At 43.6% G+C, this 24,541-nt stretch overlaps 1 protein-coding gene across 1 annotated transcript in view; it reads right to left on the bottom strand.

Moving 5' to 3' along the window:
* MYO5B (myosin VB) overlaps positions 1-24,541 on the bottom strand; it is a 322,900-nt gene that overhangs the window by 148,303 nt on the left and 150,056 nt on the right. The window contains exons 15-17 of the mRNA XM_058170954.1: positions 18,270-18,422; positions 15,411-15,508; positions 6,563-6,649 (exon numbers count right to left, since the gene is read on the bottom strand). Coding sequence (XP_058026937.1) covers positions 6,563-6,649; positions 15,411-15,508; positions 18,270-18,422 — 338 coding nt within the window. The remainder of the gene's footprint in view (positions 1-6,562; positions 6,650-15,410; positions 15,509-18,269; positions 18,423-24,541) is intronic.

Genomic DNA, 24,541 nt, shown 5'->3' with positions numbered 1-24,541 from the left:
CAGGAACATGGGTGGGTGGGTGCTATGGAGGGCAGGCAGTCACAGGAGCATGGATGGGCCAACCGAGCATTGTCAAATGTGATTAGATCAGGGGTCCCCAACCTTTTGGACCCCAGGGACCACTAAATTCATAATTTTAAATCCCGCGGACCACTAATATGATCTGCCTAATGACCGGCTGGGTGGGCGTGGCTAGGTGGTCATGTGACTGGGTGGACATGGCCAACATGATGTCACTCACGTCGAGGGGCGCCTCGACGGCCTCTACTCGCCCCTGCCCTCCCAGCCACTCCTTGCCTGCCCGCCTGGGCTCTTTGGGGCCCCAACAGGAAGCAGCTGCTGGAGCTAAGCAGCCGCCATGAAAAAGAGTTGGCAAAACAGCTGGCTCAGTTTATATTAGATCTGACTGAGAAGAAGGCTCAGCAGAAACACCTCACTGAGGACTAGGAGCATAGGCTTTACAAGCAGAGGGAAGACCTACAGGAGTGCAAGGCCAGGTACCAGCGCCTGGAGGCTCAGTGGGCTGAGATGGTCAGTCAGTTCCAGGCCATGAGGCAGTCCTACTGGAACGAGGCCCTCCGGCTCTTTGCCATGAGCGGCACTTCCCTCCAGCCTTTGCCTAAAGCCCCACACCAGGAGGCTGAAGGAGACCCCAAGTCAGAATTTCTGACCCCCTCCAACCTGCACAAAAAGACCCCAAAGGGGGAGACTCTCTGCAGCAACACAAACATTCATTCCATGCATTTGGCCCAGGGGTTTTAGAGTTTGAGGACCCCTGACTTAGTGCAATATAAAAAATGCAAATAATTTTTCTGCGGACCACCAAAGTTTTCTCACGGACCACCAGTGGTCCATAGACCACCGGGTGGTGACCGCTGGATTAGATGCTGCAGAAACAGAGTAGATGCTATGGAGCACAGATGAATCAATGTTCAAAAAAGCAGCAGAACTTGGAACAACCTGAGGTCTCCCACCAATTTTCCCACTGACTTTGCTTGTGAGAAGTCAGCATGGAAATCACATGACCAATGGATGCTTCAACCGTTGTAATTGCGAGTCATTTGCCAAACACCTGACTCATGAGCACGTGATCGCAGGCACACTGGGATGGCTACAACTTTGAAGGCCAGTTACAAGTCCGCTTCATTCAGCACCGTTGTAACTTTGAACAGTCACGAAGCAAGTGGCTGTAACTCAAAGACTTCCTGCAACACCGTTGAAATCAGACCTTGATAGCTCCTAAAAATAATGCCCTGTAGATAATTATCTAAAATGCAACGGTCTATGAGTTCAATTCTTGGCAGAGAATTTGAGCGCTATGGGGAAAAAAATGGCTACGTATATTTCATGAATCACAATAAAAATGGAACTGGTCACGTACAGGTAGTCCTCAACTTACGACCACAATTGAGCCCCAAATTTATGCTGCGAAATTTGTTAAGTGAATTTTGCCCCATTTTACGACTTTTTTTGCCACATTCGTTAAGTGAATCACTGCAGTTGTTAAATTAGTAATACAGTTGTTAAATGAATCTGATTTCCCCCCTGACTTTGCTTGTCAGAAGGTCGCCAAAGGGGATCTTGTGACCCCGGGACACTGCGACCGTCATAAATGTGAGTCCGTTGTCAAGCATCTGAACGTAAATCACGTGACCATGGGGATGCTGCAACAGTCATAAGTGTGAAAAACGGTCATAAGTCACTTTTTTCAGTGCTGATCTAACTTCCAACGGTTACTAAGCGAACTGTTATAAATCGAGGAATACCTGTACTGCCTCCTGGTAGCCAAAATGTTTCCTGGGTGTAGATTCAAATTAAAGATGAATGGACAATTTGGATGGATCCATTCAATAGTGATTTTTCGGGGATTCAATAAGAATTTATTTAAACCGCTCCAAACTCGATTGCAGAAAATACGACTTCAGCAACAGAGTGGTCAATGCCTGGAATGCACTACCAGACTCTGTGGTCTCTTCCCCAAACCCCCAAAACTTTAACTTTAGCCTGTCTACTGTTGACCTCACCCCATTCCTAAGAGGTCTGTAAGGGGCGTGCATAAGAGCACCAGTGTGCCTACCGTTCCTGTCCTAATGTTCCCTTTTATACGTATCCATTTCATGTATTCATAACCATGTTTATACTTTTACCTGTTATCTTATATATGCTTGACAAAATAAACAGTATGCTGTTACCGAATACCTCCCACCGACCTGTACGCTCGCACAGAGAGGGACTCCTTAGGGTGCCATCCGCCAAGCAATGTCGGCTGGTGGCCCCCAGGGGGAGGGCCTTCTCTGTGGGGGCTCCCACCCTTTGGAACGAACTTCCCCCTGGATTCCGGCAACTGCCAGACCTTCGGACTTTCCGCCGCGAGCTGAAGACCTATTTGTTTGTTCGCGCTGGACTGGCATAGGATTTTAATAGGATTTTAATTAGTTTTAATGTTTTAATATTTTATAATTCGGGGTTTTATTTTTAATGTTTTAATTCGGCCATTTGTATAATAAGTTTTTTAATTATGGTTTTAAGTGTATATTGCTGTTGTTTTATTATGGCTGTAAACCGCCCTGAGTCCTTCGGGAGAAGGGCGGTATAAAAATTTAATTAATAATAATAATAATAATAATAATAATAATAAAAATAAAAATAAATAAATAAATAAATAAAAATAAATAAATTTCAGGAAGGTAAGAACAAACCAGTTGTCCAAATTTTTTTGTTGGGCCTCTGGTGGCTCAACAGATTAATGCAGTCTGTTATTAACAGCAGCTTGTTTGCAATTACTGCAGGTTCAAGTCCCACCAGGCCCAAGGTTGACTCAGCCTTCCATCCTTTGTAAGGTAGGTAAAATGAGGACCCAGATTGTTGGGGGCAATAAGTTGACTTTGTATATAATATACAAATGGATGAAGGCTATTGCTTGACATAGTGTAAGCCGCCCTGAGTCTTCGGAGAAGGGCGGGATATAAATGCAAATTAAAAAAAAATCATTGGAAGAAAAAGGAGACAGGACAGGACAAATTCCATTTGTGGCTCGGATAGCTCAGTGGCAGCCACGCCAAATCACAAGGACCCTAAAACACCGAGAGCATCTTTTCATGCCTGAGCGCACAAGCCGTCAATCTCTGCGGACAAAAATGGCACATTGTAGGTAGTGCTTCATTAAAGGAATTCTGCCGACAGTCAGAAGTGATGGAAGGCCACGGGGCAGCTTCCCTCTGAAGCAAATTGGCACAGATCCTGCCATCTAAAACGACTGCCCTGATGATTACACTGAAAGTATCATTCTTACAAGCTGTCAAGTTTAAACTAGTAAATTCTCTCTATTATTTTGACAGGGTTACCATAAATATTATATAAAGGTCTTCCGTTACTTTGAGAATGGACGGGGGAAATCTGTTAAACAACTCCCCAAATTAACAGAGGAAGGAGGGAATTTCCAAGGAAGATCCGTTAAACTTTACCGGGAAAAGTTTACTGTGGGAGAAAGATGATTAATAGCTACTAGTCCAGTGGCGCAGGAGGAACTTCTCACGAAATGCCTACAGGTAGTCCTTGAGTTACAAACCACGATGGAGCCCCAAATTGCTGTTGCTAAGAGAGACAGATAAGTGAGTTTTGCCCCATTTTTTGACCTTTCTTGCCACAGTTGTTAAGTGAATCCTGCAGTTGACTCTGCAGTTGTTAAGTTAGGGAAATTGGCTGCTAAGTGAATTGGGCTGCCCCATTGACTTTTGCTTGTCAGAAGATCGCAAAAGCTGATCACACGATACTGGGACGTTGCAACTGGCATAAGTACATGTCAGTGGCCGAGTGTCAGAATTTTGATCATGTGATCATGGAGATGCTCCAACAGTCGTAAGTGTGAAAACTGGTCAAAAATCACTTTTTTTCAGTGCCTTTCTAACTTTGAAAAGTTGTGAGTCAAGGCCTACCTGTAATAAGCTAACCCAAACTGTCTATATATGCTTGGTACTGTAGGAAGTTAAAACCCACCCCTCTCTTGGAAAATGAAATATTTTAGGAAATATTAAAAGGACGGAATATTTCCCCTAAAAGGGAAGTAGAAACCTTTGTCAATGGGCCATTAATGCCTGGGCCAGTCCATTCTGCATAACAAAGATCTACTTCCTTCAAGCAGAGCCATTTAATTGCCCTTCATTGCATCACCCAGCAAGATTCAACCAAACGTAACACACAAACTACCTAAAAAGCTAGCCATGACCTCTGACAGCAACCAATCAGGATACTCTTCCTGTCCCCCAGGAAGTTCAAAGCCAGAGAGGGTATAAAAGCCAGGGACTCTCAGCATCTCGGCCCCTTTTTTCACCCGAGATCTCCAAGCCATGTGATCCTGTTCATCAATAAACTTTCTTTCCAAGCAACTTCCATGAATCCAGTGTCTTTTTCCCCACTTGGAACTGGACCCAGAAGGATAGTTCTTCCGACAGTACAATGCTGTCTAGAATTCCCTATTGCAGGTATCAAAGAAAAAAAAACCCTTCTCTACTCTGCCTGGAGATGAGGACCATGCCTGGAGGACTTTCAAGTCATATGAATCTTCCTTTTAGTTTTTACAATTCCTGAGCCAAGAGCCGTATTTTAACTGAGGGTGTTTGCTGAAGGCTACATTCCAAAAATGTAGCCTTCAGCAACAAGAACAAATTGTAAATTGGAATTAATTTATGTATTCTGAATGTACATCAGTATATGGTGCGTGCCTCCTGGTCGGTGACATGTTAGCAAATCAGATGAGTTTGTAAAATCTAGGGACAGATGGAAACCAGCCTCCTCTGAAAAGGAGAGAGACAAACAGCCATTACATAAGGCAGGGATGGGCAATTATGGCCCCTATATGACCTGTGGACTTCAATTCCCAGAATTGAAGACCAGGTGCCATGTCCATGGGTCACATGTGTTATGTACCAAATAAAGAGGAAGCTATAGGCTTCACTCAGGTCCTCCAAAAACGGCGGGAAAATACTCAAAGCTCATTGGTTAAGCCGTCTGACAGCCCGCTATAAAAGTGGATGCTGCCAGACCAGCAGATTGTTGGGTTGTACTGGTCTATTAATAAAGAGCTGTTGTCCGTCTCTTCCATCATCCGATCTAACAACATGGCTGAAAGTTGTGACATTTTCTGTTGGTTTCTAGCAAAAAAAACAAAACACCACCTATCTGGGAAAATGGATTCAGACTTATGACCATGTGTTTTCCTTAACAACTGCCATTAAAAAAATCACTGAACGGTTGGGTATGTCTATATGAGGCTCAAATTACGACAGAAATTCTGGTCCCAGTTAAGGTTTTAAGTTGAGGAATATCTTCATCTCAGATATACTCTTGGAATGTGTAAAGTTGGAGAAGCCCTCAAATTTATTTATTTTTTGTCCCCTGGAGATGAAAACAATGAGATGCAAACACACACAAGCACACCATCTCTCCATCATTGCTTTTCCCAAAGGAAGCACAGCAAAAATATTCAGATAATTTAAAATAGTTTGAAACATTGATGTAGAGCATGTTATATAGAAGAAGCTAAATTTGCTGACTGGTCAATTTATGCTTCAGATTCTCTCTGGTGTTTGACCTTTGGTCAGGTTATTATATCTGTATCACAATACAGAGGTCAAGATTTATCTCTGAAATAGCACCCTCTGCGCCAAATGTGATTTTATATGCCAGTGACGAAAGATGATATTTATTTTTGGAAAGAATCAATATGAAAAATGATATTTTAAAAATTACACTGACCAGCACACCGAGACACTACTCAACGGTTGCAAAGGAATTGTGTCATACTGCAGAAAACTTCAGGCCGCATTCCTGAATGTATGCCAAGTTCACCATAATATTGTGTGTTGTGTTCTCGGTTCAACAGGCAATCCCATTTAAAGATAGAAAAATGGCCTACAAACTGAGGACATTCTACTAAACCCCAAAAAGTAAACTAAGCATATTATAGAATGGAATGGAATGGAATGGAATAGAATAGAATAGAATAGAATAGAACTAGAGTTGGAAGGGACCTTGGAGGTCTTCTAGATCCCTTGCTTAGGCAGGAAACCCTACACCACTACAAAATGGTTTAGGGCTGCATGCAAACCATTTTAAATGTTTCTCAATGCATACTTAAACTCTGTTACTTTTCATGCAGAAGAAAGCAAGATTTGAGGGGGGAATTGTCCAGGACTGAGCTTTACATGGAGAAGCAACTAGCTAAGGAGTTCTAAGGTTCTACCCAAAAGTTCAGATTTCACAGAGAAAAATTCTAATTTTTTTTAATGCATTTTTAATGCATATTTCCCTGTTAGGCCTTAGAGTAGGGTCTCCAATCTTGGGGACTTTATGACTTATGGACTTCAACTCCCAGAATTCCTCAGGCAGCCATGCTGGCTGAGGAATTCTGGGAGTTGAAGTCCACGAGTCGTAAAGTTGCCAACGTTGGAGCCCCCTGCCCTGGAGCTGACTTTCTCAGTCTTTGTCTTCTGCATTGTTTTAAAACACGATTGTTATTGGGGAAAAAACCAGAAATATAGAATTGTTTTGAAGTGAAAGTCACCTGGATGGGTAGCCCGCTGCACTGATACGGATGGTCTCCAACACTCCACAAGCTCTTAGTTGTTGTACTGCTCTCTTTGGATCGAAGCTGTCAAGACACAATTGAGACACTCATGAACATGGCTGTACAACACATTCTGATCCCTATTCACTTATATGGTCTATGAACTCAATGCTAATCTTAAGAATAACCTTCCTAAACTTTAAAGACTTCAGGAAGCTTTGCACTGAACTCTCAACATGCCTTTATTTCTCAATAATTTTATTAAGTTTACCAAGATACAAAATACAAAAGAAGATTGTGGAAAAATGAGGGAGGAAAAAGGGAAAAGGAGTGTAAGGTAAAGGAGAAGAAAGGAAGAAAAACACTGGCTTCTGACAGTTTTTAGAACAGTTGACTAAGATAGTGTTGTTGTTAGTTGCGAAGTCGTGTCGGACCCATCACAACCCCATGGACAATGTTCCTCCAGGCCTTCCTGTCCTCTACCATCCTCTGGAGTCCATTTAAGCTCACACCGACTGCTTCAGTGACTCCATCCAGCCACCTCATTCTCTGTCGTCCCCTTCTTTTTTTGCCCTCAATCTTTCCCAGCATTAGGCTCTTCAGGGAGTCCTTTCTTCTCATTAAGTGGCCAAAGTATTTCAGTCTCATCTTCAGGATCTGGCCTTCTAAAGAGCAGTCAGGGTTGATCTCCTCTAGGACTGACCAGTTTGATCGCCTTCCAGTCCAAAGACTAAGATAGTAACATCTATCTATTATCTAATCGGCAAAAAGGTTCATTTTTTCCCATCTCAACCACAAAATCCAGAAGCGATTTCCAATTAGAAGCAAAATTGGATGTGTTCTTTTCTTTGATTAAAGCAGGCAATTTAGCCATCTCTGTTGTTCCATCAGTTTTTTCATTCCATCCATTGTTGGAATTAAAGTATTTCCCCATTTTTTTGCATAAAGCATTCTTGCCGCTATCAACAATATATAACAACAAAGTTCCGGGTTCTTTTGTATTTAATATCTCGATACACTTCATAAAATTATGGATTAATCGATATGCCAGATTGGGGGAATGCTATTCAGTTTATACTGGTGCTTAGTTAGTGGCCTCTTGATGGAATTTCCAATTTCATCTTCATTTTCCCAGAAAAGGTTAATCAGAATGGAAAGCTTCTCATTCCTCTTTGGCTGTTCTTTGAAACATTCCTGAATAGTTTCTTTATCAGATATGCGATTGTGGTGACATGCAGACAACACCACATAGGTATACCTGTCCTTTGTTTCCTGATCAGTGCACACCTGAGGCACGACACTGCAGCGCGACCAACACAATTAATGTTGCTAGTTTCTGGGCAAGATCTGTACATATTATAATGTTGTAGTTTATATTTTAAATTTTATGTCGTATAGCAAAGGTCTCTCCAGCCTCTGTTCCGCAGACTGGTATTGATTCACAGCCTGTTGGGAACTTGGTTGTGCAAGTGGCAGGTGAGCACACAAAGCTTCATTTGCAGATGCATGGGAGGTAGGTTCTGTGTGCGAAACCATCTCTCTCCCACTGCCGTTCTGCAGAGCCAGAAAAGTTAGGCACCGCAGTTGTACAGAATGCCTTGTTTTGATTGTGATCCTGCTGACACGAATAAACAAATAATCATATTTGATTTGTGAGGATCAGTTCCTTCCAAAACTTAAGAGACACTGCATAGCTAGCATATGTCCTTCAAAATGGAAGTCAATGAAAAGAAAATAAGATAAATTAAACTTGCCACCCACAGGATGGGCCAAATTTTCAGGAGTGCATCAAAAATGTAAATACACAAGAGCAAACATGAAATGTCTTATTCCAGATCTTTGCATGCGTGTTCATGTGTGTCATTGGTTCAATTGCATAAATAACAATTCAGCAATTTTCCTTTGAGTGTACACCTGTCACTATCATCATCAAACGTCATCAAAAAAGCACAAAAAAGAATGTTCTTTCTGCTCAAACTGCCCAAGGAGCTGCTGATCCAGTTCCACAGAAGAATTATTGAGTCTGTCATCTGCACCTCTATAACTGTCTGGTTTGGTTCTGCAACCCAATAAGAAAGACACTGACTTCAGAGGATAATTAGAACTGCAGAAAAAATAATTGCTACCAACCTGCCTTCCATTGAGGACCTGTATACTTCACAAGTCAAAAAGAGGGCTGTGAAAATATTTACAGTTCCCTCACATCCTGGACATAAACTGTTTCAACTCCTACCCTCAAAACGACGCTATAGAGCACTGCACACCAGAATAACTAGACACAAGAACAGTTTTTCCCCAAATGCCATCACTCTGCTAAACAAATAATTCCCTCAACACTGTCAAACTATTTACTAAATTTGCACTACTATTAATCTTCTCATCGTTCCCATCACCCATCTCCTTCCACTTATGACTGTATGACTGTAACTTTGTTGCTTGTATCCTTACGATTTATAATGATATTGTTTCCCGATTGCTTATTTGTACCCTATGACTATCATTAAGTGTTGTATGATTCTTGATGAACGTATCTTTTCTTTTATGTATACTGAGAGCATATGCACCAAGACAAATTCCTTGTGTGTCCAATCACACTTGGCCAATCAAAAATTCTATTCTATTCTATTCTATTCTATTCTATTCTATTCTATTCTATTCTATTCTACTATACAGCTTCCCAAAGCAATTGAAAGCAAAAGAGGCCTCTTTTGAGATGCTGCTGTCGCTTCAAAAGGACAACTGCCTGGCACTTGGAACACAGCAATTCTTTTTTATATATAACTTTATTAAAAGAAACACAAAAGCAATTGTTCAGGAACATGATTTACTGGGGAGCAAAGGGTATCAGATTCCCCCCCCGCCCCAGCTCCAACCATCATAAAAAGGGACTGGAAAATGTCACTACATGAGACAAGAAAATTGAAATGTTCCCGTCAACATCTGTGAAGAGCTATCGTGTTGGTTACCACCTTTAAAGCGCTCCATGGCATAGGACCGGGATATCTTCGGGACCGCCTCCTGTTACCACATGCCTCCCACCGGCCGGTACGCTCCCATAGAGAGGGTCTTCTCAGGGTGCCGTCAGCCAAACATTGTAGGCTGGCGACCCCCAGGGGGAGAGCCTTCTCTGTGGGGGCACCTACCCTCTGGAATGAGCTTCCCCCAGGACTTCAACAACTTCCTGACCTCCGGACCTTTCGCCGCGAGCTGAAGACGTATCTATTCTTCCGAGCAGGACTGGCTTAAATAGGGTTTTTAAATATGGATTTTATTGGGGTATTTTATATTTTGTATTGTATTTTTAAATTTTAGACGATATTGAATAAGTTTTTTAAAGAGTGTTTTTATTGTATATATGGTATTATTTTATCTGCCTGTTCACCGCCCTGAGTCCTTCGGGAGAAGGGCGGTATAAAAATTAAATTATTATTATTATTATTATTATTATTATTATTGTTGTTGTTGTTGTTGTTGTTGTTGTTGTTGTTGTTATTATTATTATTATTATTATTATTATTATTATTATCGTGTAGACGAGGACAAAGATTAAAGATTGCCCTAAAGAATAGGATCGGATCAAATGAAATCAAGTAGACTGACGGACGGAGGTGGATAATCAAGCATTTTGACAATAAAATCAGTTGCCTTGAAGACTCCTTTTATTTATTTATTTTGCTAGAGAGCTTTAACCAATGTTGAAATTCAACCAGTATTGAGGATGCTCTTTGTTTCCCGCATAAAACAAGGGATTAATTAAATTATATTAGGTGGCCTCTATGGTTCTTTTCAATGCCATGATTTCATATCCTTTTTCTTGTGGATGAAAGTGAATATATGCACCTCGGGATAAGATTGCAGGATCCAATCTCGGTCGGTCTACTGGTTTTAGTGACCAGAGTTTTTCTGAAACCAAATTGTTTGATAGAAAGTAAGTTGTTTGTCTCTAGGTGGAAGGTAATAGATTGGTTAATGATTGATTCCATGACTTTGCAGGTGATGCAACATAAAGAGATTGGTCTGTAATTTTCAACTAGGCTAGGATCTCCCTTTTTGAAGATAAGTATGACCTTGGCTTGTGACCATTGGTAGGGCAACGTGAAAGATTTTTCAAAAAATATGCTTAGAGGTTCTGCAATTGCAGTGGAAAGCTTTTTTAAGAAGTATGCACATAGTCCATCAGGTCCAATAGATAGAGATGGTTTTAGAGTGCATAGTGCCTTTTCAATGTTGTCTTCTGTAAAATCAATATGTATAAGATCATCGTAATCATTGTAATTGTCTGTAGTACGGCTGGGAAATATGTTTGTTGTTGCTGTTTACAAAGACTGAGCCGAAGAACGTGTTAAAGAGATTGGCTTGAACGGTTTCATCAAATACAATCTTCGTTGTTTGGTCCTTTTAGGGATGGGATGGATCTTGAGTCTTTAAGTTTGTTGTTTACAAAATTATAGAAGGCACGGGCGGATTTTCTTGCTTGATGTGATAATTGGTACATTTAATAATTGACAATTTATAATTGGTAAATTTAGTCTTCCAAGCTTTTGGACTCATGGTGGAGCCCATCCACAGGGAACTTCTCTATAACCAAGAGGCTAGCAGAGTGTTAGCCAACAACTTAATAGCCATCCATCCCTAATCAACATCTAAAAAGCCACTCACAACAAGCACCACTCAAATACCATACGCAGAATAGCCCAGAAAAGCACATACTTTGCTAGAGAGAAGTTCCCTGACGATGGGTGCCAGCATGAATCCGAAAGCTCAGAAGACTAAACCTCTGGTCCCATATTACATCCTTTTCCTTGTGTTCTTAGAATGAAAAATAGGGAATGATACATCATCCAGGTCCAGAACATGTATTTAATTTCTTTAATCAAAGAAGATTTAATAGGACATTTAGGCACATGAACACATTTTTCATTAGACAGCTTCCTATTATTACTTCTCTGTTGCGAAGTAGATGTGAGATGTTTTCACTTAAATTATAGTTTAAATCTCAAGGAATGAGATTCTTTTTGGAGAGTCGTTGAGGCCACCTGGAGGTTGATGCTGCCGGCACAGATAAAACCTCCAGGTGGCCTCAATGACTCTCTAAAAGAATGCAAATGGTCTTGTACCAGGGGTGAAATGCTATCGGTTCGGACCGGTTCGTGAAACCGGAAGTGATGGTGGTTCGGAGAACTGGTAGAGATGGCAGCACGAGCTCCGCCTAGCCGTGGAGGGTTTTGCGCATGCACGGAAGATCTGTGTTCTGTACTCCTCCGCCTCCATCCGAATGATGGCTTAATTAGCCGACACTATCAGCTCTGGCGGCAAAAGAGCCAGCGTCTGCCAAGAGCCCTCGTTATTTTCCACGACGCTGGTGAGTCACAAACTTCAGCTCTAGTCAATCAGTAGATTTGCCTGTTACAAAGAGACACACCAGCTCTCGCTGCCTTTTATATCCTGTGGGGTGTGGCTCCATGACTCAGCACTTCCTAGGCCTCATTATTTCTTCCACCTGGCCTGCTTCTGGCTCCTGGAGCTGAGCCAGGGAAACCGGTGCTCCCGAGGTAAGTCCTGACGGCCCTTCCCCCTCACTGTCCAAATCACTTTCTGGCAGCAGGCCTGGCTCCAAGTCACTTCCGGGCATGGGGCCAGATTCGGGGGCTGGAGTCACAACAGTCTGCGTGTACTTCCAAACCGGTAGCAAAGATAAGTAGATTTCACCCCTTTCTTGTACCACCATGAATATAATGCAACGAGGTAGATACAATATTTAATGAACCATAGCACAATATGCTTTCATGGACAATTGCTTTATATTTGTTGATTCTATGGAAGTTGACACTGGAATAAAAAAGGCCTATGCACGTGGCTGTAAAGGAGTGGATTTCACTCTGCTAGTCATTGCAGACTTTAGTGGGTGCTCATCTCCATTTCGAGACCATTGAGCCAACACTGTCCGAAGACATTTTGGTAGTCATGTGGCCAGCATGATGTCACAGAGCGCTGTTACACAGCACTTGGCTGTGTATCCTTAGAAAAATAATAGCTGAGTTTGCACATTGTTTTTACCACGTTTGTGTTAGAAGCTAAAGACGCCCTTCAGTTGGTTTGCCACTGCATTTTCCAGGGATTTTTTTTCAATTTTCAAGTTGAACCTACAGCTCGGGTGGTCTCAGATCTAAATTTAGCAAGAACTGAATGTGGCTAGTGTTGTGTCTTGCCCGCTTTCACAGCAGCCGGGGCCTTCTTATCTGCTCCCGAACACGGAGGAATGTATGCCTCCCGGCCCCAGTCCTGGCTCCATGCCCAGACAAGCTGAAGAGGAGGGGGCACCTCCCGGTCCCAGCCCTGGCTCCATGCCCAAGCAGGCTGCAGAGGAGGGAGCACCCCCCGGCCCCAGCCCTGGCTCCATGCCCAGGCAAACGGAGCAGCTAGACCCCTCCCCCTCCTCCACAGCATGTGAGCCTGAGGAAAGTTTATTTCCAACAGCTGCTGATTGGAGTGACCCTCGCATCAGAAGACTGGATAGGCAGAGGCAACAGAAGGAAGGGAGGGGCAGGCCTTAATGAGTGCTGAGTCATGGAGCCACACCCCATGGCCTATATAAAGGATCTGCTTTCTGGCAGTCTCTGAGTCAGGCAAAGTCGAACTTATCTTGCTGAAGTCACTTTCTGGTCTCCTGCCTGCTCTGAGGACTTTGCTAGGACTTTGGGCAGAGTTGCAGAGGCAAGCCTGATTCGGATTTCCCTGACCCGGCCGTCAGCGGAGGAGTGGGACACGACAGCTAGCTATCAAATTCACCCAAGGTTGGTTAAGTACTGCAATCTGCAGAATAAACAACAACCTATGTGGGTCAGCACAACGAACCGAGTCATTATGCAACTAAGGCAAAACCAAACACAACAGCCGCCTGGGGAATTCTGGGAGTTGACATCCACACATCTTAAACTTGCTAAGGTTTGCTAAGGTTGACAAAAAGTGCTCCAAAGCACTTTTTTGGGCTTATAATTATAACATGGTTGACATAACATACTAAGCAGCAAATATTTCACAGAATCACCGCTGTGAGATAAGCAGCTGTATCAATCGTATACATCGGGGTCCCTAACCTTTTGGACCTCAGGGACCATTAAATTCATAATTTTAAATCCCATAGACCACTAAAATGATCTGCCTAGTGACCAGCTGGGTGGGCGTGGCTAGGTGGTCATGTGACTGGGTGGACGTGGCCAACTCAATGTCACTCGTGTCGAGGTGTGCCTCACCAGCCTCTATTTGCCACTCCCACCCACTCCTTTCCTGCCTGCTCAAGCTCCTTAGGGCCCCAGCAGGAAGCAGTTACTGTAGCTAAGCAGCCACCATGAGAAAGAGTTGGCAAAACAGTTCAAATTGGATCTGATCGAGAAGGAGGTTCAGCAGAAGCACCTCACTGAGGACTAGGAGCATAGTCTTTCCAAACAGAGGGAAGACCTGTGGGAATGCAAGGCCAGGTACTGGCGCCTGGAGGCTCAGATGGCTGAGATGGTCAGTCAGTTCCAGGCCCGATGCAGTCCCACTGGAACAAGGCCCTCCGGCTCCTTTCTACCAGCGGTGCTTCCCTCTAGCCTTCGGCCAAAGCCCCACACCAGGAGGCTAAAGCAGACCCCAAGTCGGAATTTCTGTCCCCCCCTCCGACCCGCACAAAAAGACCCCGAAAGGGGAGACTCTCTGCAGCAACATTCATTGCACATATCCAGCCCAGGATCCATAGTTTGAGGACCCCTGATTTAGTGCAATATTTTAAAAATGTAAATACATTTTCTGCGGACCACCAAAATTTTCTCGCGGACCACCAGTGGTCTACGGACCACCAGTTGGTGACCGCTGGTATAGATAAATAAGTACACTAAAGTTAAAACTGGCTAATTTTGGCATCTTGCATAAAGTCACAAGGTTCATGACTATCCCAGGTGTAGAGTGTTGTGTATAGACAGCTAAGGATTCATAAGGTACCCAATCAGAACAGGTAGTCCACCACTTAACGACCACAGTTGAGCCCAAAATTTCTGTTGTTGAGTGATACAGTTGTTAAGTGAGTTTTATCCAATTTTATGACCATTCTTGGCCCTTTCTTGTCACAGTTGTTAAGTGAATCGCTGCAGTTGTTTAGGAACGTGGTTGTTAAGTGAATCTGGCTTCCTCATTGACTTTGCTTGTCAGAAGGTCGCAACAGAGGATCACATGACCCCAGAATACTGCAACTGTCATAAGTATGAGTCAATCACCAACGATCTGAATTTTGACCGTGGGGATGTCACTGGGGTGAAATCGAGCAGGTTCTGACAGGTTCTGGAGAACCAGTAGGAGAAATTTTGAGTAGTTCAGAGAACCGGTAGTGGAAATTTTGAGTGGGTTTAGAGAACTGGCAAATACCACCTCCAGCAGGCCCCCGAGTGGGGTGGGAATGGAGATTTTGCAATATCCTTCCCCCAGGATTGGAGAGGGAATGGAGATTTTGCAGTATCCTTCTCTGGAGTGGGGAGGGAATGGGGATTTTGCGGTATCCTTCTCCTGGAGTAGGGTGGGAATGGAGATTTTGCAGTACCCTTCCCCTGCCACGCTCATCAAGCCACACCCACCAAGCCACACCACACCCACCAAGCCACACCCAAAGAACCGCTAGTAAAAAAAATTTGGATTTTACCACTGGGATGTCATAAGTCAATTTCTGCAGTGCTGTTGTAACTTTGAACTGTCATTAAACAAACGGTCACTAAATGAACTGTTAAGGACTTGTGACAAATGTTTCACAATCTCTTTGTCCCTTGTCTTTCATCAAGTTAGAGACTCTACGGTCTCATCAGGAAGCAATGCTTACGTGAAAGGCAGCTTCTCGTCATTGGGCTTGATACACCGAACGTAATGGGGAGTGGTAGCATTCAGGGTCTCCATTAACAGGTGCAATGAATTGCGAAACTGAAAGAGGAGGAAAAAAAAAGTAACTCAGCAGGAAGCGGAGGAATGTGACAAGGCTTGTTTTACAGGTAAGCATGGATGAAATAGCCCAGCAACTCTGTATAGTGAGACGGGCAGCACATAAGTTTAATAATACATAAATACATTTAACAAAGGGGAGATGAAGAATTTCGAGCACAAACGCAGAATGACAGAATAACAGAGTTGGAAGGGGTTTCCGAGGTCTTCTAATCCAGGGGTCTCCAACCTTGGCAACTTTAAGCCTGGTGGACTTCAACTCCCAGAATTCCCCAGCCAGCTTTGCTGGCTGGGGCATTCTGGGAGTTGAAGTCCTCCAGGCTTAAAGTTGCCAAGGTTGGAGACCCCTGTTTTAATCCAATCCCTGTTCAAGCAGAATAGCCTATACCAGTGATGGTTAACCTTTTTGGTGCCGAGTGCCCAAAGCCCACGCACACACGCGCAAATGCACGCACATGTGCCCGAACCCCCAAAATGCAATGAAAATGCCCCTCCCATGCATTCACACGTGCCCACCTGCATGAACACATGCCCCCAGACATGTGCCCTGTGCCCCCCACCCATGTCCCATTTTTGGTTTCCAGGTTGGTGCAAGAGGCTTTCCAGGCCCAACGGCACCGGGGGCGGGGGGGACACACGTGCATGCGAACCCCCAAAATGCAATGCGAGGCAGAGACCGGAAGACCAGCTGGCTGGAGGGAGGTGTTGTGACCCAAGCCCAAGTAGGTGGTAAGAAACTCAGTCAGTGTAAAAAAAAAAAAAACTTTATTCAAATAGCTGAGAATTATTTCATTCTCAGCGTAGTCCAACTAAATTAAAGCAAATTCCTCCCAAAACAATTCCTCAGTCCTATCACCAACCTTGGTCCAATTAGGCAAACTGCCAAAGGCCTTTCTTGGCAAAAGTTCAGAAGACGCCAGTACAAAACAAATGCAACAAGACAAAGCTATCAACGTTCTTTTCTGACAAAGAGTCCAAATGCTGTTGCTAGTCTTTTAAGCCTTATGGGAGGGGCCAATCATCTCTTGGCCCTACTCCCAAGTTGTCCTCTCTGCTTGAGCTGCTCTTGCCTTCTGGAAGCTCTTCTCATGCGTGCATTAGGAACAGGCTCCTCCTGTTCCTCTGCCTCACTACTGTCAGCCTCTGGAGGCTCTGGAGTCCGCACCTCACTGCCCGATGGCCCTGGCCTCACCTCAGCCTCCGACACAGAGCCCTCATCCAGGCCTTCCCCAGCCTCCAGGACTGGCCCACGCTCTTCCTCAGCCTCATCGCTGTCCGACTCCGTTGCCAGCTCCGCAGCCTGCTGGCGGACCACAACAGGAGGCATGTGTGCATGTGTGATATACCTGGGCTGGGGCAACGGCTGGCGTACCCGCAGAGAGGGCTCTGCGTGCCACCTGTGGCACTTGTGCCATAGGTTCACTATCATGGGCCTATACCATTCCAGACAAATGATTGTACAGTCTCTTCTTAGAAATCTTCAATGATTGAAGCAGGCTGGGGAATTCTGGGAGTTAGAATCCACACATCATACATTTGCTAAGGTTGAGAACTGAGTTAGACAGAGACTACCATCAAACTAATGAATGAACTAGTTAGTGAGACTTTCTGCTCTTCATCATACCTGTCTCTTCTCTTCCTATTAATCTCCTGATTCCAGCCAGGAAACATGCTATGTTTGGAAGGTACAATGAATACTTATTGGCTCCTGCTAAAGATCTTTGCTTCTTAAACTCTTACTAAAGTAACAAACTCAACATTCAATATAAGCATTTTTCTCATTCTGATTTTGAGGCTGGGGAGCGAGGGAGGAATTCCAATACAGACAAAAACACATGACGAACAGTTGCAGGAATTGGGGTATGGCCAGTCTAGACAAAAGAAGAAGTGGAGGTGATATGATAGCAGTATTCCGGTATTTGAGGGACTGCCACAAAGAAGAGGGGGGTCAAATTATTTTCCAAAGGACCAGAAGGCAGAACAAGAAGCAATAAATGGAAATTATTCAAGGAGAGAAGCAATATGGAATTGAGAAGGAACTTCCTAATATGAGGACAATCAACCAGTGGAACAGCTTGCCTCCAGAAGTTGTAGGGGCTTCAACACTGGAGGCTTTTAAGAAAAGACCGGACAGCCACCTATCTAAAATGGTATAGGGTTTCCTGCTTGAGCACAGGGTTGGACTAGAAGACCTCCAGGGTCCCTTTCAGCTGTATTCTGATTGATTTCAGAAACAATGTACTTCTTCTATCCCAAGGTCCTAGGGAAAACACTGAAAATATCTTCAACTTAGAATGAGCTCTTGTAAGCAGCGATGGGTTGCCCCCAGTTCGGTCCGGTTCTTGCGAACCGGTAGTAAAACCGGGGGAGGCTCCACCCATCCACCCGGATGTCATCATAGATGAACTGCGCATGCGCAGAAGCTTCTGCGTGCACGCGATCCTGTTGCGAACCAGTAGTAAAGGTAAGTAGAACCCACCCCTGCTCGTAAGGTTTTGCATGCTAATGGAATTTGTGTCCTTTGACCCTCTCCCCCAAAGAGGTAATTGGGAGAAAGATCTACTGGTAATATATTGATTTTAGCACAGGTTTTTTTCCCCTCTTCATATGGTGCAATCTTGAATTCGCTCCCTCTATAGCCCTGGCAATTATTCACTGATAACATTTTAACTTGGACGAGCCAGAAGTAAAGCACCTTATAAGAAAAATACAGAAGCAGATTTAAAAAAAGACTGCTTGGTACCTGGTGCCCCACTGTTTTCTTGTGTTCTTTATTGGCAGCTTTCACAGTTGGACGGGCAGAGCGGATATGGATTTTGGAAGAAGTTTTCTTTCCAGAAGGAGCGGCTGGAGCAGGGTCTTTTTCATCATGGAACAACTCCACAATCACTGGGTACTAGAAAGAAGAAATAAAAAGCTGTTATTTTGCTTTAGCGGTCAAGCAACGAAGCATAATTCCTTAGGCGAGGAACATGCTCTTCTCAATGGAAAGTGAAATCTACACCAAATATCAGCAGTATCAGTGTCAATGAAACCAAACCACCTCTGTATATTCCAAAACTAAACAAAGTCTCGTTGTACTGCTTGCTAATTGTTTGTTTTATCGTTTTTAAACGCTTGACAGTAGCTCCAGGGAAATGTCGAGACATGAAAATCAGTCTGCTGGAAACAGGTCTAAGCCCATCTAACTGGCATTCTAACTGACATGGTGGTCTCTAGATCTATCTAGGACAGGGGTCTCCAACCTTGGCAACTTTTTTTTTGTTGTTGTTTACATTTATATCCCGCCCTTCTCCGAAGACTCAGGGCGGCTTACAATGTGTAAGGCAATAGTCTCATTCTATTTGTATATTTACAAAGTCAACTTATTGCCCCCCCAACAATCTGGGTCCTCATTTTACCTACCTTATAAAGGATGGAAGGCTGAGTCAACCTTGGACCTGGTGGGACTAGAACCTGCAGTAATTGCAGGCAGCTGTGTTTTAATAACAGGCTTCTTACAGCCTGAGCCACACCGCGGCCCCTTTGCTTTGCTTTGCTGGCTGAGGGATTCTGGGAGTTGAAGTCCACAAGTCTTCAAGTTGCCAAGTCTGGAGACCCCTGATCTAGGAAGCTCACAGATAGAGCCCTCTTTCCAATGCTGGTCCCATCTACTCAGTAGGTAAGGATTGGCAGGTCATAGAACCTGGAATCATAGGGCCGGAAAGACCTTGGAGATCTTCCAAAGTGGGGGGGGGGTCGTGCGTGCACGCGTGGGGGAGGGGAAAGCATGGGGGTGCGCCCCCCCACCCTCCGTGGCCCATATATTTTTATTTTTTTTGGTTTACATTTATACCCCGCCCTTCTCCGAAGACTCAGGGCGGCTTACAATGTATAGGGCAATAGTCTCATTCTATTTGTATATATTTACAAAGTCAACTTATTGCCCCCCCAACAATCTGGGTCCTCATTTTACCTACCTTATAAAGGATGGAAGGCTGAGTCAACCTTGGGCCGGGCTCGAACCTGCAGTAATTGCAGGCTTTGTGTTCTTAATAACAGGCCTTACCAGGCAGAGCTAAACCGGCCCTTTGGTCGGTCCCAGGAGGCTGCAGGAAGGCCTGCTAGGCCCAAAATGGGGTATGGGGGTGTCGCGCATGCATGAGTGGGGGGGTCACGCCCGGATGCGTGGGGGGGAGGGCGAGGGTCTCATGAGGGTCACGCATGCATGCACGGGGGCGTGTGCACATTGCATTATGGGCGCCGGCACGTGCGGGCTTTCAGCACACACAACAACAAAAAGATTAGCCATCACTGTTCTAGTGCAACGCACTGCTCAAGGAAGGAGATCTTATATCATCCTGGTCAAATGGTTGTCTATTTTTTTAAAAACCTCCAGTGATGGAGGACTCACTACTCCAGGAGGCAAGCTATTCCACTGATGAATTGTTCTCACTGTCAGAAAATTTCTCCTTACTTCTAGGGTGGATCTCTTTTTTTTTTAAATTTACATTTATATCCCGCCCTTCTCCGAAGACTCAGGGCGGCTTACAGTGTATAAGGCAATAGTCTCATTCTATTTGTATATATTTACAAAGTCAACTTATTGCCCCCCCAACAATCTGGGTCCTCATTTTACCTACCTTATAAAGGATGGAAGGCTGAGTCAACCTTGGGCCGGCTCGAACCTGCAGTAATTGCAGGCTTTGTGTTCTTAATAACAGGCCTTACCAGGCAGAGCTAAACCGGCCCTTTGGTCGGTCCCAGGAGGCTGCAGGAAGGCCTGCTAGGCCCAAAATGGGGTATGGGGGTGTCGCGCATGCATGAGTGGGGGGGTCACGCCCGGATGCGTGGGGGGGAGGGCGAGGGTCTCATGAGGGTCACGCATGCATGCACGGGGGGGGGGGGGGCGTCGGGGGCACATTGCATTATGGGCGCCGGCACGTGCGGGCTTTCAGCACACACAACAACAAAAAGATTAGCCATCACTGTTCTAGTGCAACGCACTGCTCAAGGAAGGAGATCTTATATCATCCTGGTCAAATGGTTGTCTATTTTTTTAAAAACCTCCAGTGATGGAGGACTCACTACTCCAGGAGGCAAGCTATTCCACTGATGAATTGTTCTCACTGTCAGAAAATTTCTCCTTACTTCTAGGGTGGATCTCTTTTTTTTTTAAATTTACATTTATATCCCGCCCTTCTCCGAAGACTCAGGGCGGCTTACAGTGTATAAGGCAATAGTCTCATTCTATTTGTATATTTTTTACAAAGTCAACTTATTGCCCCCCCAACAATCTGGGTCCTCTTTTTTCCTACCTTATAAAGGATGGAAGGCTGAGTCAACCTCGGGCCGGGCTTGAACCTGCAGTAATTGCAGGCTGCTGTGTTCTAATAACAGGCTTCTAACAGCCTGAGCTATCACGGCCCTTCAATGAACTTCAATGAACTTCCATCCATTACTTCTTGTCCTGCCTTCTGGTACTTTGAAGAATAAATCAGTCCCCTCTTCTCTGTGACAGCCCTTCAAGTATTGGAAGACAGCTATCATGTCCCCCCACCAATCCTTCTCTTTGATAGGCTAAACATGCGTAGCTCCCTCAGTGGTTCACCACATGATTTAGCCTTCAGACCGCTTATCATCCTTTTCATCTTCTCTGAACAGTTTCTATGGTCTCAGCATCTTTTTTATACTGTGGTGACTGAATGCAGCCTTCCAAGTTTGGAAACTTTAAGATCTTGGCTGGTTAAGGAATTGTGGGAGTTGAAGTCCACAGATATTAAAGATTGAAGACCCCTGGTGCAATGTTGAGGATTTACCGAGTTCCTTCTTTGTTACTGAATCTCTCTGTTCTTTCCCCTAATCGGAGGTTGCTTCCTTCTGATTTTTCTTCCCCACACATAATGTTGGATTCTACTCCTGGCAGGATATAGTAGCTTTTATACTAGGCCTTGCCTATTCCTATAACAGTTCCCCTTTAAAAAAAAACAAAAAAAACCCTACCTAACTTTTTTTTTTATTTCATTTTGTCACAACAGTATACACAAACATTGTCATAAGTAAAAAAACATACCATGAAGAAAATATATATATATATATATAAGTAAAGAATATGCATTAGCTATATTAATTTGATATAATAAAGGGAACAATAGGACAGGAACGGTAGGCACTTTTGTGCTCTTATGCACGCCCCTTATAGTCCTCTTACGAATTGGGTGAGGTCAATAGTAGATAGTTTTTGGTTGAAGATTTTGGGATTTTGAGTAGAGACTATGGAGTCAGGTAGTGAGTTCCAAGCATTAACAACTCTGTTGCAGAAGTCATATTTTCTGCAATCAAGTTTGAAGCGGTTGACATTAAGCTTGAATCTATTTTTTGCTCTTGTAATATTGCGATTGAAGCTGAAGTAGTCATTTACAGGAAGGATATTGCAATAGATGATTTTGTGTGTTAAACACAGGTCATGTTGAAGTCGACGGAGTTGTAAGTTTTCTAATCCCAGGATTTCAAGCCTGGTGGTATAAGGTATTTTGTTGTTTTCGGAGGAGCGAAGAACTCTTCTACTAAAATATTTCTGGACGCGTTCTATTGTATTTATGTCAGAGATGTGGTATGGGTTCCAGACTGATGAGCTGTATTCAAGAATAGGTCTGGCAAATGTTTTGTACGCTCTAGTTAGTAGTGTAGAGTTTTTGGAAAAGAAGCTGCGTAAAATCAGGTTTACTACTTTTAGAGCCTTTTTTGCTATGTAGTTGCAGTGGGCTTTGGCATTTAGGTCATTTGATATGAGAACTCCAAGATCTTTGACAGGGTGAGGGTCGTCAGTAAGGTAATGACCATCGAGTTTGTACTTGTTGATAGGATTCTTTTTTCCAATATGTAAGACTGAGCATTTGCTGGTAGAGATTTGGAGTTGCCAAGTTTTAGATTTGCTTCACTAATTTACCTTCAGGTCATAGTTCCCATCACCAATCTCTTTCCATTTATGACTGTATGACTATAACTTGTTGCTGGCAATCCTTATGATTTATATTGATATATTGACCATCAATTGTGTTGTAAATGTTGTACCTTGATGAACGTATCTTTTTTTTTTTATGTACACTGAGAGCATATGCACCAAGACAAATTCCTTGTGTGTCCAATCACACTTGGCCAATAAAAATTCTATTCTATTCTATTCTATTCTATTTCTGCTTTCAAGAATGTTCAGATGCAACCAAAGAGGGCTTCAACCTCTAACATGCCTTCCCCATTTAAGAAAATCAGTCCAAAATGTTTGCTAGAATAACTAGAAGCAGCACATTCCCATAACTGTTTTCATTAAGACAAGACTGTAATTTGTCGAGATTGATTGGCTCAATTCTGTTTGCATGCTTGCCAAAATCCTCTTGAGGAAACAATCTGTTTGCACAGACTGGTTTTCTGACTTGACACACAACTGTCTATCTATCTGCTTCGTGCTTGCAAGTTTTATTTTAATATCGGCTGCCAAGAAAACCCCTTTTGTCTATCTCCTGCCTCCAGCAAGCTTTCGTCGTTTTAATACCTTCAGGAAAATTGTCACTTCATTCCTGAGAGAAATCCTCTATCCACTATCCCTATAATTTATGGATTAAGAAGATAAAAGATTCCATGTATTTTTTTTTTCAGAATCTGCCTTTTCGTATATACGGGCACACAGGAAAGGTTCATAGTAACTGATTTATAGGTAATCTTTCACCTACGACCACAGTTGGGAGCATAAATTACGTTGTTAAACAATGTTTAAACCAGTTGTGCCTGATTTGAGGACCTTTTTGCTGTGGTCGTTAAGTGAATCACTATGGTGGCTAAGTGAATTACCATGGTCATTAAATGAATCTGGCTACCCCCACAACTTTGCTTGCCGCCCTGTGAAGGGACCAACTGGGAATAACATGACCCTGAGACACTCCTTCAGTCAAAAGTGCAAGTACTGATTGTAAGTCACTTTTTTTTAGCACCACTGTAACTTCGAACTGTCATTAAACAAGTGGTTGTAAGTTGAGGACTACTTGTATTACCGGAATGATGCATATAGCAAACAGTGGAAGTCCCAAAGGTGCTTTTTCAGGAGGCGACTGGACTTTCTTGTTTTTTTCTTTTGTGAAGACATTTCACTTCTCATCCAAGAAGCTTTTTCAGCTCCAACAGGATAGTGCGGAATGGAAGGATGGAATCCTGTCGGAGCTGAAGAAGCTTCTTGGATGGAGAAGCAAAACGTCTTCAAAAGAAAAAACAAGTAAGTCAGGTTGCCTCCTGAAAAAGCACCTTTGGGACAACCATGACCTGGATGACTGAGAATCTCAACAGAAACAGTGGACGTCTTGTCCAAAATACAAGATGCTGATGAAAATGAAGATTAAGCAGTCCAACAGTTTGAGGGCTCAGTTCTCAGATCATTTATTTAGATCACCCCAAAAGTTTCCATCTAACATCCAACATCCCAGGAGCTCTAAGTCAAACGCTTTTCAAGAAACCCACAAATAAGTTACGGCAGACAGCACTCAAACCCCGATTTTACAATCCAGCACACGGCTAAAATATATCTCTTGTGACTAATCAGCGTTCATAATCTTTAAGTAGGGCCAGGGCAGAGAAATCATTCAACACTTTTAGCACCAGTTCCCAGGGCAGAATAGCAAGTGGCTCTGAAAAATTTATTTCTGAGGAGAAGAGGATTCCTTCGGTGGTCTTGTCCGTACTTCTTGCATCACAAGATGGCCCCCGGGTTGAATGAATATTCTGACTTTCATTTTATAATCCCATCCAAGTATGAACCGTTTCCAACCCATTTCGCTTTCTCACACTCAAGCTACCACTTCCTTTGATGGCCTTTAGGATAAAGCTAGTTCTTATCGTCCGCAATAATAAAAAAAAAATCCAGTCAGGAGAGAAGCCTCCTCCACACTCAGTCTGCAAAACACTTTTGTGTAACCCAAAGGCCACCTTGCTCAAAATACCAAATGCCCCGTTTGCGTTCTTTGTTTGCCTCTTTTTATAGCCCATTCT

The sequence above is a fragment of the Ahaetulla prasina genome, chromosome 2 (genome assembly GCF_028640845.1).
Source record: "Ahaetulla prasina isolate Xishuangbanna chromosome 2, ASM2864084v1, whole genome shotgun sequence".
Lineage (NCBI taxonomy): Eukaryota > Metazoa > Chordata > Lepidosauria > Squamata > Colubridae > Ahaetulla > Ahaetulla prasina.
Note: the sequence above shows the minus strand (reverse complement) of the source record. Positions and strands in the feature narration are given on the sequence as shown.